The sequence below is a fragment of the Tupaia chinensis genome, unplaced genomic scaffold (assembly GCF_000334495.1).
Source record: "Tupaia chinensis unplaced genomic scaffold, TupChi_1.0 Scaffold000459_1, whole genome shotgun sequence".
Classification (NCBI taxonomy): Eukaryota; Metazoa; Chordata; class Mammalia; order Scandentia; family Tupaiidae; genus Tupaia; species Tupaia belangeri.
The window spans coordinates 460585-480303 of record NW_006159968.1 but is presented as its reverse complement, the minus strand read 5'-3'; the positions used below and the strand labels follow the sequence as shown (position 1 = coordinate 480303).

The 19719-nt window shown below is 46.9% G+C and overlaps 1 protein-coding gene across 1 annotated transcript in view; it reads right to left on the bottom strand.

The window, feature by feature from the left end:
* The window catches only part of ZFAT (zinc finger and AT-hook domain containing), a 217737-nt gene that overhangs the window by 16589 nt on the left and 181429 nt on the right, over positions 1-19719 (bottom strand). The window contains exons 14-15 of the mRNA XM_006155514.3: positions 13569-13695; positions 10366-10496 (exon numbers count right to left, since the gene is read on the bottom strand). Of these exons, the coding sequence (XP_006155576.1) occupies positions 10366-10496; positions 13569-13695 (258 nt within the window). The remainder of the gene's footprint in view (positions 1-10365; positions 10497-13568; positions 13696-19719) is intronic.

The window sequence follows — 19719 nt, the reverse complement described above, 5'->3', positions numbered from 1 at the left end:
GCCATCACTCTTCAGTGTGACAGACAGGCCTAGAGACAGGGAGAGAGGGTGTCTAGGATGGCTCCTGGCCTTCATGCCTCAGGAAGAGGAGGAAAGGTCTCCACATTGGCCAGACTAACTCATTGCAAGCCCACAGCCTGAGCACATGATATTCCTTATATGTGTAAGAACTAGGCATAGTCTAGCCTGGTTTGCATAAACAACTGACTAGGAAAAAAAAAGGAAAGAAAGAAAGAAAGAAACTAAGCCAGCAGGTGGTGTGGTGGTTAAAGTGCTTGATCCCACATAACTGACTCCACGGTCTGAGTCCCAGACCCAGCAGTTGGAGAAACAAGGGTTTGGGTACGTACTTGCCCAAAATCCTAAGAGGGGAATGGAGGCGAAGGGATTGTGTGGCCATTCCCTTGGAGGGTGTGATTTTTCACTTTTCCTCTCTGTCACTCTTGGGTGAGGGCACATGCCCTATAGCAAAAACTTAAAAAAAAAAAAAAGAAAAGAAAAGAAAAAATAAACTTGTACACTGTGGTAAACTAAGAGGAGATTCATGGCTTCTCAAAGACTAGATGAGAATTAAGAATGATGCGGCAAAGGACCTGTGCCCGTGCAGGCGTGCGTGACATGGGCGGTGTGTGGCGTGAGTGGTGTGTCACTGGGGTGGTGTGTGACGTGGGGAGTTCATGATCACTCCACGAGGAGGTGCTGCAGGGCCCATCTCCAGACCGAGCTTGAACCGTCCCCACATTTACACAGCCCCTTCCAAACACGACACCCAGTACCTGGCTTACAGGAGGTGCTCAGTGACTACTGAACTGAGCTTTGCTAACGCGCAGCCCAGGAGATACTTGAACACTGGGCTGAAATGGACAGGAGCACGCCCAGAGTAAGGGAGGGGACAGGCAGCAGCCTCTCACTGCCCGTGGGTGTCTCTGGCTGTGCATAATGGCTTTGTTGGGCTTGCACACACAGGCACTGAATTTCCAGCGTATCCAGCAGGGGCTCAGCACCATGGTCAGGCTCCTCACAACAGGGGTGCGGGCACTCTCCTCCCTGCAGATTTACCCCTACCGACCCTCAGGGTCAGGTGAGCAGTACCTAGCTTTTCACTTATTTTTCTTCCCCTCCACTGCAATTCAGGAGTACTTCCCTTTGTCTTCCACCCACCAAGTCTCCCTCCTTGCAGGTATTGCTGAGCACTTTGCCACCCCTATTGGCGGACGCCCGATAATGGTCTGGGGCCGTGACTGGTCCTCTGTCGTTCCTGGCCATGCTGCTGAGAAGCACTTGAAGTCTTTCCTCAGCTGAGGCCAGCCCAGACCCTTTCCTCCTGGGTCAACAACCTGTTCCACCTAGTGGTTTGTCTCCTTGTCCTCTGACACCAGGACCTGAGGCCTCCTCTGCAGAACCCCAGAGGAGCCACACTAGAGGACACAGTGGAAAGGACCAAGGAGCCTGCAAGGGCCACACTGTCCCGGGACGTCCAGAGAGCCACAGCCCTCTCCCAAAGTAGAAAAAGTAAGCTTGTAAGGACCGGAGGAATGGCCTAGGGACTTTTCTTGCTATTTTACTTCTCCCTCAGAGTAGGAAGATCTGCCTGACCATGGATCTCTCTTCGGTGCTGGCCTCAGATCTATGTGTGCTTCCCAGAACTCCCTTCACTGTGGGCACAAATCCCTCAACATCAAAAATTCCAAAGCGGTCTGTCTTGGCTCAGGTTGCTATGACAAAGCTCCAAAGGTGGGTGGGCAGTGAACAAGGGACACTGACTTCCCCCAGTTCTGGAGGCCAGGAGTCTGAGGCAAGGTGGCAGCCTGGCTGGACTCCAGGGAGGGCCTGCTTCCAGGTGGAAGGCTTCTTTTATCCTCACGTGGCTGAGAGTGAGCATGCTCGCCGTCTCTTCTTAGGAGGACACTAATCCTGTTTACAAAGACCCAGACCACATCGGCAGGACTGGGCGGGTTTTCTCACAGTGAGTGACCACACTGCCACTCACCTCTCTCTAATAACACATGGGAGAGAAGGGGGACAGAGTGAACTTAGGGGTGTCCCTCAGGCCTGAACTCCTGCTCTTAGAGCAGCAGCAAGCACACAAATGCTTCCAGGCCTCCCTTTGACAAGAGTCCTGAGTGGTGAGGGCTTATTTGAAGGCAGCAGCTAGGGAGTCACTTCCTTTATAAGTCTTTGCAGAGGACATATGCATTCACCAGCAAGAAAGAGAGATGGTGACAGAGAAAGTAAGGAATCACCCCCCGGGGGGGTTGCCAATAGCAATCCCTTCTCTTCTATTCTACTCTTGAGATTTGGGGCATGCATCCACACATGTCCGACATGAGCTTCAAGCCGCCAGATCCAGGACTCAAACTGCAGTCGGCCATGTGAGAGCCCAGCACTTTACCCACTACCCCACCCACTGGCCCCCAGAGAGACTATCTGATGTAAGTAGTGAAGGTGCAGCCCTGAGAACATGCTGCTAGGTCACGTGTAGGGGCAGGAGACGTGAGGAGGAAGAGGGACTCCCAGGTTCCAGCTTGCGCACTGGAGTGGAGTGTGCCGTCTATCAGATGGGGAGGCTGGATGGAAAGGAGGATGAGGGGGTGGGAAGCCAAGAGTCCTTCACCTGATCTCAGCCGGGAGGCCAAGAAGCGGTGGCCAAGGGTTTCTCAGGGGGATTCCTCTAGCCAGAATGGAGGTGCCTGCTCTAGTGGGAATAAAAGGCAAGGACAGTTTGCAAAAGCATTATCCAAGGACAAACCCAACAAGGGCCTCCTGATGGGGGTGACAGCTCTGGCCTTGACCCCAAACCTGGAAAAAAACAAGTGATCTCAGGTGACAAGGACAACCTTCTAGTATGAAGCTGCAGAGAGGGGGGAATCAAATAAAACTCAGCTGACCTGCTTAAGGACAACAGGAAACAGGCACCAAGAAACAGTGACACACTCACGGTATTAAAGCGCAAATGGGGGACCAGCAGTTAGTGTGATGGCTATGTTGCTGGAGTCCCATGTAGTTAACTGTGGTTTAAATCTCAGACCTGGTGGCTTAAACTGACGCCAGGCACATGTGCGTACATGCTCAAGATCCCAGGAGGAGAATGGAGGAGAAGGGATTACGGTGTGACCATCCCCCCTGAGGGGTGATTTCTCACTTTCTGTCTCTCTCTGTCTTTCTGGCGAGTGCATGCGCTCTATAACCAAAAACTTCTCAAAAAAAAAAAACAAAAACGCAAACGAAGTGGGATTCTGTGAAGAACACTAACCAAGGCTGCAGTCTCTGGGAGCACCGCAGAAGAAAATGGGGGCTTATGAAAGGATGAGAAAAGAGAGGCAGAGTTCAATGGCCTAGCAACCTCAGATTAGCTAAAGGTGGGTTACTTGGAAAAAAAGAACCATATGGAATAAAAAAAAAAGGTTACTCTTTATTTTTTCAGACCATTTCTCACAGGGCCAATGATATATCATGGGACTTACTTTGACTTTTCAAATTTCCTGAAGAAATGGAATTTCCCGTAACTACTATGGTGTAAGAGGGCTCAGCAAGCAATAAAAGAGCTTTGAAAGAGTTTGCAATTTGGAACACAGCCATCAGCAATCATACCTGAAACAGAAATCTCTGAAAGAGGTTTTACTTAAGACAAAGAAAAAGAAGATTCAAATAGCTAAGGGAGAACTAAAAGAGCCTACCAAGGACAAGAGCTGGCATTAAGTGACAAGGAAGCAACCTACTTGCAAGACCCTGAAGGAATTTCTGTCTCTGAATCTCCATGTGAAGGTCACCATTCAGCGACAGCAGAATAAATGTTCTATGAGGAATGTGCACTATGTAAATAGTTTAAGAGGCTACCTGTATGTATAATTAGGAGTTTGATCTAATTAAGGTTGGCAGAGCCCAAGGATGAAATGAATTGCACGGTAAAGTTCTTTAGGAAGGAGCCAAACCTCATCAGTTGCACCAAACGTGCGGCTGGAAAGTGGCAACCGCAGGCAGCGCTGTGAGAAGAGGGATGACAAACAAGGTCATCAGGGAGACTTCAGTGCTCTGTATTTCACCAAGATCAAAAGGACCAGGAATGAAAAGATAGAAGTCAAAGCTGGATTGTCGTCATCCATCAGGAGTCCTGCGTGTATGCCCAAGAAGGCAGTGCTAGATCCCCCGACAGTCAGGAAGCACGGAGGATGGCTGTGCTCTTGGTCCCTGTGATATGCAGCAGGAGTGCCCGCCCACTGAGGACTCACATGGCGCCCGCAGGGTCTTCCCAAGGCTGACCCGTCCTGACTGTAATGACGCCAGAGTCAGCTTTTTGATACTTCATCACGGGATGAGAAGTAACAGAAAACACAGGCAGTTACGGTGGACAGAAACAGGTACCACCAGTTCTGATAAATTATACATATTTTTGATCTTCTAGGAGGATTCCTTAGATAAACCATAACAATGACCCTCCCCCCCAAACAAAAAGGCAATGGGAAAGTAAAGAATACAACTGAAAATGCTGAAGACGCTAGGGCTTCATCGTGGTGCAACAGAATAAAATCCGTTTTGCTAATGTTATCACACACACACACACACACACACACACACAGAGGCAACATGAAATGAAGCTGAATGAGGCTTCGAGGGGAGCAGCGAATGGAAAGAAAAGTAAGAGACGCTTGCCGGTGACTCCCTATTATCTCCACCTTCTGGGCTGCGCTGAAGTCAGGGAGAGATTTCTTCAGAGCGGAAATAGAAAAGTGCCCCTGCAGGCCAAGGAAAGGAAAAGTGGCATGAATCTATCAGTTACTTGAGCTTAAAGGATTGCCACCCTTTAAGGGATTTTTTACGGCTAGATAAGGGGAGCCATCTCCACCCACTCCCACTTTAGAACAATCCACATGGCTAGTGTCTCCAATGTCACGACCCTTAGAGAGTTTTAGAAGACTACATTGAGTCAACGGTGGTTTCTGTCAAGTCTCTTACTGTGAATTTCTATTAAATTAATAAGACAGGGTGCTTGCTTTTAAAAAAGAAATATTTTGAAGCCTCACAGAAGTCACTTCCAGAGGCTGCTCCCCCTTCCTCTGTCGTAGGCCTCTTCGGCCTCTGCTCCCAGAGGGCAGGACCCAGCTCTGGGCGCCCCATTCCAGGTGGGTCGCAGGCACAGGCTTCCCTCAAGCCTGAGGCTGCACTGAAGTCCCTTCTGCAGGGAGCCTCCCTATCTCCCAGCGGATGCCCTGGGGCAGAGGGACAGAGAGTAAAGGGTTCAGGCGACCAGACTGTCCTGGGCCTCCAATTCAAACAGGACGGTCAGGATGCACACCTCCTTGCAAACAGGTCACTGCATCTCCACGCAAAAATAACGAGACAAAGAGCAACCCCACTGCTGGCTGGTGACCAGTGCGCCTTCCAGCGCAAACTGGTTCTGAGTCCTCTCCGCCCAGTGCTGCATGCTCAGCCCACAGAGTGGGCGCTCCTCGCTCTCTACCTCAGGATGGACACTTCCTCCACTCCTCAGCCGCCAGTGCCAACCACCCAGGGGCCCACCCGCAGGGGACCAAGGGCCTGTGGAGCAGCTGGCAGAGGCGGGCAGACTTGTGTAAGCTGGTATTCCTATCTTAAAAAAAAAAAAAAAATCAGCAGTCAGCCTGTGGGATTTTGAATGAGATTATGGCAGCACAATTCTGCTGCATGGCAGGCTGGAGGCTGGGGGGCTGTGCGGGCAGGGGCAGGCGCATGCATTCTGGGAAAACTGCTCCTTAAAAGATGAAGAAGTGCCTTCCTGGTGTTCCCTGTCACCGAGGCACCGGAGACAGCTTGGCAGCTTCCGGCACATCCCAAGAGAACAAGGAACAGAAGAGAGAGGGGCAGCCCTGAGGGGCTCTGAAGAGAACCAGGAGAGGGCAGGCAGTGGACGTGGGGCCCCTCACTGCTTGGACTAGGGGCAGCCACGCCCTGGGCCACAGGCAAGATGCTCCCACTGGGCAGAGACCCAGGCCTGCCCACGGAGTGCTGCCAGTGACGGTCACCGCTGGGGTGTTGGCTCCCAGGGAGGGCAGCATGACTGCGGTCTGCAGTGGAGTGCTGGCACTCAGTGGGCCGACCGGGGCCAGGCAAAGGCTGTTGCTGGCACAACAGCAGAGAGTGACCTCGCCATCGGCCAGCAGTGACAACTGTCACCATTAAATTTCAAGCCTTTCTTTTCCTATAAATAGTTAATTTTGACTCAAAGATGCTCATGATAGTATTTCCTGCGCTGATGGCTTTTTACGTATGACCTACTTAGGCAGTTTTATTAATCACATGAATTTCCTCCTCATAAAGTCCTAAAGCAAGATTTAACAACAACAACCAAAAAAAAGAGCAAGAAAGGAAGGAAGGAAGAAACTAAAACAATTTATTTAATGAAAGCTGCTTGGTTTAATTTTTTTAAAAAGGACACTTAGCTGCGTTCAACATGATCAGACTCCTGCCACGCTGGTGAGGGGCACGCGACTTTCTTTCTAAGCATTTCAAAACGGTCAGTCTTCACGGATCTATTTTTAATTCTGACATCTGAGAAAAGGAAGACGTGACGGGGGCTCATTGAGGACAGATTTCTACATCCAACAGAGAATACAAATGGACTAAATTATGGGCCAGATCTCTTCCATGTCTCTTGGAAAAAAAAAAAAAAGAGAACAAACCAAGAAACAAACAGCTTTTTCTTGGCTCTTTTTCTCAGGTCCAAACACTGTCAGCCTACCCACAAGCCTGGCATTTTTTTTCATTCCAGGATCAAAAACACAAAAAGATTTAGGGTTAATCGTTCAATTCTTATTGACGAATTCTGCTATGTAAGATTATTTCCAATTACATTAACAGGTCATAAAAAATAAAATGACCAACCAAGCACATACCTAAATTAGTTGTTTATATGGAAAATATCCTGACATTTTTAAATATCCAGCAACCTAGAAATCATTTTTGGCCCCATGGAAGATGCACATAAAACAGGAAACTATAAAAAAAAAAACCTCGAACTATGCCACCCAACAGTAAGTGCATTCGTCTGTTTCGCAACGCACATCATGTCCTTCACGGCGCGGCGTTCTTCCTGTTTCTCTCTAGTGTGGACTGACGGGAGATGGCTGGAAAATGTAAACACAGACCCCAGTGCAGTCCATCCTACCCAATACACGTGCACTGAGCAACAGCTCGGCACACCGCCCTGGGCGCAGCAAGAGGAGGTCCCTATACCAAGCTGCTGCCTACATGTTGAACAAGAGGGAAATGACTTCTTTTTGGAAAGTTCTTTCTTTTCTTCAGTAAGCGAAATAGACAGAAAGAGAGAGAGCACTTCCAACAAGGTCTTGGCACTGCCATCCACCCAGACTCTAGCCAGCCCCCGAACACGGGCACATACATGCCCAGTGTACTCAGGGAGGTCTCGGGACACAAATCCAGAACCTTCCCACTGGGTCAGCCTCGCAGAGCACAGCGTTTTACTGATGTACCACTGTCTGGCCCCAGGGGGCACTACTGCCTGCTAACAGGTCTAACACATTTCAGCTCAGTCATGAAGCAATATAATTTCCCATCTGAAAAATCCTAAGCCCGAGTTTAATTAAAAGAAAAAAACCACAATCAATTTTTCTAATAAAACAGCTATATTTTAATTTAAATGATAGGATGACTGAGTGATAGGACAGTCCTCCTTCTAGGAGAGCCTGGACCACTGCAATCTCTCTGCTGTAGGAGCATTTAATGTCTGCCTGCCCATCAATCTACCTGTCCACTCTCTGAGCCATCATTTATGAGCAGCCTCCATGAGCTCAGTGCTAGGCCAGGCAGACAAGATAATGACAAGGACATGCACCTTCCTGGGGCACTTTTCCAAGTGCCATTTCTCAAGACTGTTCCACAGCGCCATGCTTAGCCCTGTGTTTGCAATAAAAATGATTCTCTGAAGGATGCACTGTTTTCTCCTCCTGCAAACACCTTGGCTTGTTTACACAGTTGTACCGGATGCTTATCTGCCTCATCCCTTGTCGTGCTGTCAGTCTAATGGTTCGGAGCGTATCTGAGCTGTGTCCTGAGCCTCGCGACCTGTGTACCACTGCATTGCCTGCAATGCTCAATACATCATGTTCCTGAGTAGCAGCAAGTCAATCCAGTTCCGAGGGAGACACAAATCACTGTTGACAGCACCTTTCCGCATCCTCTGAAGGATTTGACAGGGATGAACATCCGAAGTTGTCCTGATACTCTCCCAACAAGGCCTTCCTAAAACACCAAGTCAAACTCAGGACTCTGCAGGTCAAGGTGCAAGTGTGGAGTTTCAGGAGAGATTTATTTCCAAGACAGTCTGGGTAACTACAAGCAACATATTAAATACCAAGGAAAGCTAACGGGTCTTTAGCCTAGAACAGTGTGAGTCTGTTCTCAACCAATAGAGTATCAGGCACTGCAGGCCGAAACGCCCAATTGCCTCATGTCCACCTTCCGTCCAAGACCTTCCTGAGATAGACCACACCACGGTGAAGGGACTGAGAACACAACCGAACACAAACCTAACTATGCGAGGCCTTACCTATGTACTGAGAAATCCAGAGCAGAACTGCATGTACTGATCCCCTCAGTGCATTTCACGTTGCACTGTGGCCTGGCACACTCGGGATAGGGCCACGGAGATGGCACCAGCCCATCCACCTCCAAGCACCAAGGGCAGGCCACCAGGGACACCCCATCAGGGTCCTACATGAGAGCTGCACTGCACAACTGTGAGTGCCGAGCAACACTTAGCCCTTTCCTAAATTAGCTTGTCTCCATTTTCTTCTTGTTTTATGGTATAAAATTTAGTGCCAAAGTTATAATCCAATTTGAATAGCTGTCATAGCACATGGCTCTTCCAGGTCGCCCCTCAAATGTCAGCAACACTGTCCTTAATAGCCCTTTCACACATTCTCAGTCTGCACTCCATGGTCCACACCCCATCCCATCATAATTTCTTTTATCCTCTGCATTTGCTCACCTTTTGACATCCTTCATATTGTCCTACTGTTTATAGTAGACATACTCCATAGGGAAGTGACCCCCCCCATCACAGACACTAGTTCTCCTGGAACCCCAGAAGCTGGAACACTGCCTAACAATAGCAGGCACTAAATAAATACTTCTGGGACGAGCAGATGGCATAATCATTGTATCGCTAGACTTTCAAGTGGTCGACGACAGTTCAAGTCCCAGACCCAGCAGCTTAAAACTCACGCCGAAACTGTGTGCATGCATGCCTAAAATACCAAGAGGAGAATGGAGAAGGGACTACAGTGTCTGTAGTGTGGCCATCCCCAGGCAGGTGATTTCTCACTTTATGTCTCTCTCTCTCTCTCTGATAAGCACACGTGCACTATAGCAAAAGTCTCTCTCTCAAAAAAAATTAAATAAATACTTCTTCAATGAGTTGATAATGGTATTCTATGGTCTGCATTTCAACTTTTTCCTTTGAACTTGGGCTGATTCTAAATTATATATTTCCCTGATTCTGATGTGTTTATTGTTTTTGTTTTCTGGTGGGTTTTTTTTTTGGTGTTTTGATGTATATATATTTTTTAATTTCACCATTACACATCTCTGTAGCAAACACTATGGCTTTCCAAAGTATGCATGAAAAAGGAACCCTTTCATACTGTTGGTAGGAATGTTTTCTGTTTTTAAGGTATCGTGCAAGCCAGCTTAAATCTTTCCTAAAACAAAGAAGGAAATAATAGGTAAAGAAATAGGTGTAAGTAGATAATAAAGATGGTAGATAATAAAGTAGATAATAATTATCAAACATACTGAGTTTAGTAGATGATAAACCGTCTGCTGAAAACAGAAGTGAGCTAAACGGTATAACTATTCATTTACTAGAGCAACCTTTATTCCAAAACTGGTCGTTCTCTTCCCATCAGCTCAGCATCCTGTATTGGTCTGACCAGGTACCGTTTACTATTCAGAAAGGCCAGTCCATTTGGAAACTCTCCTGACCTCTTTGGCTGTCTCCACACTTCCCATGGTTCTTTTCAGTAGTGGGACCTCAGGCATTAAGGGCTGCTTTTCACCAGAGATGTGTTTAAATATGTGCATATCATGCTCATTTTCACTCTGGGAGTCTTCGAAACAAGTGAAAAGTTCCAGAATATTATTAAAATATACTATATCTCTTCCTCAAATAACCTTACACACATACGCACACACACCACAGAGCTTCTAAAGATGCAATCCCATAATAATTAGAAGAATTAAGAAAATGCACGAGACTCAACCAATTTCATTCCAAATACTGTCTCAGGGAAGTTAAAGACTCAAAAACCTAAGGGAAAGACAGAACGTGAGGGTGTGAGGAGTGGTGGGTATTTGGAAGAGTATCCTTACCTGCTTCACCACAGTCACTGTCCCTGGTGCCATGGCAACCACCGAGGCAACAGCAGTGGCATCGTGGGTCTCGGTGCCCAGCTCAATGATCTGCTGGAGGATGTTCACAGCTGTGGGGTCAAGTCGGTCACCTTGCGAGAAAAAGGCAAACAGAAGACCATTAAGGCCACTGGAGATGGGGGGCCCTGAATGCAAAACCAGCCCCTTTGTTCTCCTGGGTGTCACCTTCTCCACAGGATGTCCAGGTTGTCAGTCATCGCTCATTTTGACAACAGAAATAATTGGCATGATACTTTACAGCTTACAAAGCATGTTCCATAAGAACAGCCCAAATCTTAAGCAACCCTACAAAGAAATGGCATTGTGATATTGCCCCTTTTTGCCAATTAGTCGCTTGCATGCCAAAAGGAAGACAGACTTGTCAGAGCCAGTTGAGTGGATTACATCACCAAGCCAGAACTCAGGCCTAGATGTTCAGAATCCTAACTTGGTGACACAGCCTTCCTCTCAAAGCAGAACTCCCAGGGGATCCCAGCTAACACGTTCAACCACACAAGGCAGTTCCCCCAGCACTTGGTAGGTGGTCAACGAACACGTGCCAGATAGATTACACAAGCTACGGGCAAAAAATCCAAGGATGTCTCAATTATTCGACTACTGTGCTTTAAAATTCCAAACCTACTTAAGCTTGGGGCTCTATTTTAATCATCTCAAGAGACTGGAGTCCATATCATCAGGGCAACTATTCAGTACACCCTGCCTGCTCTCACCATCTGCTTGGCCATCTGCAGCCCTCCTGAACACACCCTGACCCTGATCATTAATTTACTAAAGGGGAAATTACTGCTTGATCTCCATGTTAGCATAATATTATGAAGCCTTTGCCAGCATTCACGTCCTCAGGGGCAGTTCTCTGTGGGCTGTGTTCCAATATGAGCCAGTCAGTAAGAGATCAGAGAAGGGAAACAGCGCTTGTTCCCTGTAGGGGGTGGAACCCCAGCTTAGGACTGAGGTATGACTTGCACATGTTCCCAAGCGCAGCCATAACCACCTCCCAACACACACACACACGCACACGCACACATGCACATCCGTCGGGGAAGGGGATTTAAATGTGCCTTGTAGGCACCCACTCCGAACATCCAAAAACTAGGATGTACCTGTGAAACTTACTGTGGCTTTAACCCCTCATCTATTTACTCCCTTCGTGATCATTTATCAAGCCCTGTCAGCAGGAGCTGCTATTCTCACTGGGAGTACAGACTGAGGTCGAGAAACCCGTCCCCCTCCTCTCTTTCTAGGGTTCACAGACCCTTGAGACAGACATGGAGAAAAATCATTACAGCAACTGGAATTTTCACAAAAATACTTTCCTCTTAATCCCATTTATTGAATTCTGTGGTCCTATAACAGGACAACAGGGGGTGAGTGCAGCAAAGTCAGGTGAGTTTTCGGTAGACACATGAAGTTCAGTACTAAGATGAGGGTAAGTGAGGAGGAGGGGACCAGACCACACCCCAGGGAACACTGCAGGGTCTAGGGGAGAAGCACAGACCTCGCTGACAGCTGCCAGGTCTGCCCAGTGAAGCCCAGCCAGGGTGGGGTGGCGCGAAACGGCAGCGCGGGTGAGCAAGCCTGGCCTGCTGCATTGCAAAGTTGGAGTTGTGTTCTAAGAGTCAGAAGGAAACATCAGCAGGCCTCTGGAAGGAGTATGTTTGTATGAGTATGTGAGTGCGTGTGCGTGTGTGCGTGCGTTCATGGGGGATGAACTCAGACAGGTTGCATTTTGCAAGTCTTGAGCAATCACTGACGTCACCGCACATTAAGGAAGGACACAGATTCAGCTGGGACGCTGGGCCTTGACTCTCCTTCTGCAGAAGTGGAGGCACTGTCTCAGGAATCCTGCGGCTCCAGCTCCGCAGGCAATGAGCACAGCCCTGCCATTCATCATCCCTAAACTAACTGGCCCCTAGGAGTTTTGTGAGCAGCCTTCTCACAGCCTGGGGCATGGCCACTTAGGAGCCAGGTAGAAACTGTGTTTCCCAGTGCTTACCTCCTATCCCCTTTGACTTTGACTTTACCTAATACTTTCCTATTTTTTTTTTTTTTCTTTTGCTATAGGGCGTGTGCGCTCGCTGGAAAGACAGAGAGACAGAAAGTGAGAAAGCAAGAAATCACCCCCCAGGGAGGATGACCACACCTCAATTCCATCTCCTCCATTCTCCTCTTGGGATCTTGGGCACACACGTACATGTGCCCAGTGTGAGTTTAATCCACTAGGTCTAGGACTCAACTGCAGTTGACTAACATGGGAGTTCAGAAACATAGCCATTATGCCAACTGCTGGTCCCTCGTTTTTTTCTTTATTCTTTTTTTTTTTTTTTAACATTCAATCACTGTGTATCATCACAGCACACCAAACAAATGTTCACAAAAATACTTCCCTTTTAATCCCACTTGTTGAATTCTGTTCCCCAAATATGTACGCCGTCTAGCATTAACTGGCACCTTGCTCCTATTGTGAAAAGAGTACCAAGAGAACTCTTCTGAGCGTAATGCCCCAGTTGCCACGAAGATGCCCAGTGGTGTGTTTTTCCAATTGGTCTAACATTTGAGCATCATGACATTTGATGTAAAAGTCCAGATCAGGCCTTTGGGGGAAACTGGGAAAGTAAGCGATCCTGGGCCTACAGCCCTGCATGTCAGTCTTGGCCACTCAGCTGACTGCAGAACCCACTGCCGCTGCCTGCCTGGCCCCTGTGGGCCCTGGAACAGATGGCCATGAGGAAGCACGGCATGGGGACAAGGCCCCAACCAGAAGTCGGGAGACCTAGACTCCAGGACTAGTTTCACTACTCACAAATGTGACCTCTGACAACCCTCTACAATGGAAAGCAACCCTCTGTCTCTGTGTGAGGACAGCAAGGCATGTTTCTCTCACGAGAACTCTCTGAGAGTGAGATGTGGAGGACTCTTGAAACCCCATGAGAAAGCACATCTTTGCTTGATTCTATTCCAAAATGTTCCCAAGAGGCAGCGAACTCTGGTGCCTGACAGTGGGGCGATTTCTGCTGTCAGAATGCCAGGTCAGAGATTCTGAAACAGATCAACTACCGGGCTTCCCTCATTCCCCACTTCATTCATTCAGCATGCCCAGCAATGACCAGTCTGCGGTGTCGAAGGGCGACGAGGCGTTCTCTCACCACTCTCAGAGGTGTATCTCAGGTCCTGGAGTGCGGCCACAGCTGCCTGTGTCCCCTGAACATCTTCTTCGGCCTCAGTGATGTGAAGATACTGGGTAGAGGGCTCTTCAGGAGTTTCTGTTGCTGGCTAAATAAAAACAGAACACCCGAGTGACTTTCTACAAGATCAACTATTGCCCAGAAGTTCTAGGATAATGTGCTAAGACAAAACAAATGCACATAAGCAAGCAATACTTTGCCACGTCTCATTTACCGGGCACCCCTGAGAAATCAGTTGCTCCAACAAATACACTCTCCAAAGAGAAACCTCTTTGCAAGTACCAAGGCCTCCTGAAGACAGCTGGAGTGGAAAGCTCTTGGCTGCACACCCTTGTGAGGTAGCAGGTATGCTGTTCAGAGGTGCAGGTCTCATCAGCTCTGGTGCTCTCGTCTGTGTGCTTCTAATGAATCTCTGCCTCCTCCCACTGCTCCCACCATTGCCCAGCATTTGTCCCTGACAAGGGACAAGTGGGCAGCAGAGGAAGCACCAGCAATGGAGAGACTGACAGTGGAAGGGGAACATCTGGGTAACAACAGAGCACATGCCGCATAGGTCCTGGAGCCGAGGAAGAGCTCAACAAATCTTAGCTAGTCACGCTGTCCTTATTGTTTAAGTTTATTATTCAGTTTTAATTTCCTTCATGAGACAGAGAGAAACGGGACTGGGGAGAGGGGGTCTCATCAAGCCACAACCCCCCTCACCACACACCCTCCAGTCACCCTGAGATCCAAACTGTGGTCTTGTGTATGGTTCCAGCATTACAGGGGCTGCCCCACCACTGCACCACCATGGCTGTTCCTGCTCTTCTGTTTATATAAAAAAATAAGCAAAACTGACCACGAGAAATGCATCTGTGCAAAGCAGAACCTGTGAGGGTGCCATTCATCTTGTACCCCAAGAAGAGAAGAGGCAGAGTAGAAGTGTCACAGAATTAACTACCTCTTTCTGGAAGTGCTAAAGAGTGCAAGTAAAACCATATGGCAGGAAGCATGATTGTCACCAATAAGAAAGAACAAGGGGGACTTCAGTTTACAGGAGCCAAAGGTATCTTCTAGAAGCACTTACCAGTAACTGACATAGAGGCTCAGAGCAGCATGTAATTATTCTTTTACAGCAACTGGCCAAGTTCATTTAGGTGTTTCCAGCCTGACATACAGTAGACACCCGATAAATATTTGATGAATGCATAAATGAACCAAAAGAACATTCCTTTTAAGTACCATTAAGCAACGTGTTAGCAAGCACTGGATCTGAGCAAGGCCCTGGCCCATGAAAGGATGAGATGCACTAGATGGCCTCTCTCATTTTGGGACAACTGTGCAACTGACACTCTCAGGAAGGAGGTGCTCTCTGCAAAGCGTTCCTGGGGCCAGGTGGCAGCCAAGCAGCTGAAATAGTGATTTCACTGGTGACCACCCTGTGCCCACTTGCTGGCTGCTCTACTGTCTCATTTAGAGTCAAGTACATGGCTTTGTGTCTAATGTTTTCGTTGGGTCCGCAGCTCTGCTGAAGGTGCTGAAGTCTGCCGGAAGCGAGGCCTCGGGAGGAGAGGGCCATTACTGCATGCATTTACAGAAACACTGACTGACCGAGAGGGTTGAAGTTTACATCAGGAGTTGGCATTCCAATGTGCACTTTGTTAACAGAGAGCGAATCTTCACAGTATGTACTTGAAATGGCAGAGGAGTCATTGTTTTACCACAGACAGAGACATGGAGCTGATGAGACAAGCCTCAACACGACAATCTCAGCTGCTGCCATTGACTAAGGGCTCGCCAGGTACTCCACAAGCACTCAGCATCTTATACACTGCTTGTCACAGTCCTTGGCACCTCTGAGGTGTCATTATCCTACTCCAGGGATGACAGCATTGAGATTAACCGATGGTTCAAGATTAAGCGGGTTATAGATTTATAGAGGCAGCATCCAAAGGAAAGTCTGTCCAATTACAGAGCTCATAATTTGAAAACGTAATAATTTATTTAAAATTCCATTCTAATTGCTAGTGGGTGTGAGTACTCACCAGAGAGAGAGAGAGAGAGAGAGGAAGAGGGGACGAGCATCCCCCAATAGGGCATGATCACACTCCAATTCCTACCAATCCATTTCTCCACCCTGTTAGGATTTTAGATGCTCACCTACATATGCCCAGTGAGTTTTTAAGCTGCTAGGGCTGGGATTTGAACCAGAGTGAGCCATGCAGGACCTGTCTCCCTTAATCCAATGCGCTCCTTGCGGACGTTTGGGTAGGGGTGTTTGCCTTACGGAGCTCCCAACGCTGGATTTTGCTGACTACATCACTATGGAATCAATGAACATGCCTCTCTATTAAAGGAAGCCAGGCTCGGGTTTCTTCTAGAATGCTTCAGACAGACGCTGTTCTCTGCACTTGAGGGGACAGCACTGTGTGGTTTGTCTCTTTCTGGAAATGCGGGCAGTGACTGATGGTCATTGGGAGATCCCAGAACATCACTGGAAAGCTGCAAAATGGTCATTCTAATTCTAATTTTCCACGTGTTAGCGGAAACATTTGTATAGGAAACCCATCTCACCAAATGTCTGCTATGCTGACAGAGGGTGTATTTTGTTTGTTTGTTCTGCCGGAGGGCATGTGCAGGACAGAGAGACAGAGGGAGTGGGAGGGAGGGAGCGAGCGAGCACATGTGCACACACACACTTGCATTTTTCAGGCCACCAAGGCTGGGATGTGAACCAGTGGGGAGCCATGTAGGATTCTGTTCCTCAATCACTAGGCCACAGGGCTGGTCCTACTTTCCTTTGTTCATTTTTGTTTTGTAGGGTAGGATAATTGCTTCATTCTTGGTTGTTGACATTTTCTAAAACAAAGAGTAGGTTCTCTAGCACCCTGAAAACATGACTGAGTTTCTTCTTCCAAGTAGCATCAAAAACTTAAGGAATTAAACATGTTTTCTGTATTTCACTGTACTGATTCAACATGTCTTCTGTATTTCACTGTACTGACTCAACACCAATGACAGCCTCACAGTAACAAAATCATCCCTACCACCACCAACAGGATGACTGAAAACAGAACATTTCTGATAGTTCTTTTTGGCCTTAGGTTATATTCCACTAGGGAGGTACACTCAAATTACTGTTTACAGTCTCCTGAAATAGCTCCTCTTGGAATAGTTATGCCATCAATACGATACCCAGAATCATTTGTTTCATTTTATACTAAATGTTTACACTATTTTGTAAAGTATTTCCATGCTATCAGAGTCAAATCTACACAGCACACGATGCTAATAGTGTAGCCCCTCCTTGATATTTCCTTTATGTTTTCTGCCTCCCTGTCTGCACTAATGACCCCCTTTTCTGTTATAATTACTTTATAATTTTAGACTTAACAAGAGTTGCAAAAATAGTGGAACGGAGAGTCCCTGATCACCCTCTCCCAGGCTCCCCTAATGTTAACGTCTTATGCAATCATGGCACAGTTATCAAAACCCAGAAATTAACATCAGTACAAGCTATAAACTACAGGCTTTCTCCAGACCCCACCAGTTCTTCCATTAGCATCCTTTTACTGTTTCAGCATCCAGTCTAGGAGCCTGCAGTGCACTTAGTCCTGCGTCTGTCCTCTCCTCCAGTCACAGTTCAGTTTTTGCTTGTTGTCAGGACTGGTCGGTCTGGAGTAGTACCGGTTAGGGCCTTGACCACACTCTCCTCCAGTCACAGTTCAGTTTTTGCTTGCTGTCAGGACTGGTTGGTCTGGAGTAGTACAGGTTAGGGCCTTGACCACGCGTGTCATCTGGATACGTCTGATGTTTCACAGACACAGACCGAGGCCTTTCCTGAAGACCACCACGAGGTGAGGTTTCCCTTCCGGCCTATCACACCAGGTACTGAGTGATGTCACTGTGTTTGTTACCGATGAGGTCAACCTCGGAGGCTTGGTTACCATGGTGTCAGCCTGGTGCCTCTAACGGAGGGAGATACTTTGCAATTATTTAATGTTTGGAGGGAGATATTTTGTAATTAATTAATATTTGGAAGGAGATACTTTGAGGACATGTAAATGTTCTTTTTCCTTAAGCTTTTCCTACTAAAACATTCACTGATGGATCTGTCTCCTGCAGAATCTAGATTCCTATGGCCTTTTTAATTGTTTTATTTCTATTTAATCACTGAACATCTTTGCATTGTACAACCTGGCTTTTCTCAGCATGCACACAGTGCATATTAGCAAGTCAAAGACATTACCATGGACATTATCATCCACGCATAAATTTTCATTTCTGTCTATTAAGTGTTTTGTTTCTTTTTTTTTTTCCTGTGCTCTTCTAATGGTGATTTTCTACATCCTGCATTCCTTTTATATCTAGTCTTTGGAATTCTACAGGGAAGTGGTCTCCCCTCCCTTGTTTATTTACACAATCATTCATTTTTGTCAGTAGGGACTCATGGATATTTACTTTATTCTCTGAATTATAAATCATTACTCTCATTATTTATTTTGTTACTTAAATTGCTTCAGTTTTGGCCATTCAGAGCTCTTTCGAGATAGATAGCTCCTATGTCCTTCTGACATACAGGACTCCTTCTCTCCTCTTCTTTACCATCTATCTACCTCCATCCATCCATCCATCCATCCATCCATCCATTCATCCATCCATCCATCCATTCATCCATCCATCCATCACATGCTACCATTTCTACTACCACAAGATGCTCCAGGATCATCTTATATATTTTATACCTCAGTCCTGGAATCAATCATTTTTCCAAGGACCCAGTTCTTTTTATTAGAGAATGGCATTAGTACTTAGACCTGGGCATTGGGCATACTTACTACTGCTGGGGTGTCACTGTACAGAGGCCCTCTCAGCACAAAACTATGAATACGCATATGTTATATGTATACTAACCATCTGGACTCTGTGTGCATGTGTATATACATAGATATGGGGTTTTTAAATAATTATTTTGTTTTTTATTTTTTAAGTTGCTTAGAAGGCATGTGCATTCATGAGAGAGAGAGAAAGGGAGAAGGCAAGTCACCAGGTCTGGGACTCAAACTATGCTCAACCATGTGGGAGTCCAGTCCCTTAGCCACTACACTACCTACCGGCCCCATGTACTTTTTTGTCTTTTTAAATATTATTTATTTATTTTTAAATTTTATACATTTAATTACTATGAGTTTATAGTGATACTCTGACCCCAGTTCAGCACTCCAGGGCCTACTCTAGCTGTGCCCCTGTGCCTACTTGTAATCCTTTCTCCAACAATGAGAAACACGGCTCTGATTATCTACTGCACGACGTATTTACTTGCTCCCTCACAATACACACACGAAGTAGTGTCAGCGCTACTAAGCCCTAGCACTGTCAGAACACACTTACTAACTAGACCATGGCGCCTACCTATGGCTCTTTTGTCTTTAACCCTAGAGGATCTGGTCAACCCTGCTTTCCAAAGCTGCCTAGGTTAACCCCTGCCTTCCTTCCAGTGCGATTACGTCATTCATCTGTCACACAGATCCATGTGCTACAGGTGTCCACCTTTAAAGTTTTTAAGTTTAGCCTTTGAATTCTTAAAAAACATAAACAAAATACACACACACCAAACACTATACTCTGGAGACCACAATATAGCACCAAAGAGGAATGGACTCTTCCTTTTCATAGCTTCATGGTTTTTCATGGTGTAGACACTCCATAATGCAGTCATCCAGTCTCTTGTTGGTGGGCACCAGCCTGTTCCTAGCCATGTGCTATTATCAACAATGCTGCAATGAATAGCCTCGTGCAGACACCTTTACTTTTGCAGAGTAACTTTGGGATCGTTAGTTAATGAAGAAGTGCACGTGTGATTATGCTACACACTGCTCTCCGCTTCAGAAGGCCTGAGTCATTCTGCACTCCCACCAGCAACCCGTGAGAGCAATTTTCCCACATCCTCTCTAGCAAAATGACCTCAAACTTTTGGATTTCTTTCTACCTAATAGGTGAGAAATTCTTTTTTTTTTTTTTTTTGGAGAGATTTTCGCTATAGGGCGCGTGTGCTCGCCAGACAGAGAGAGACATAGAGACAGAAAGCAAAAAAAATCACCCCCCGGGTGGATGGTCACGCCACAATCCCTTC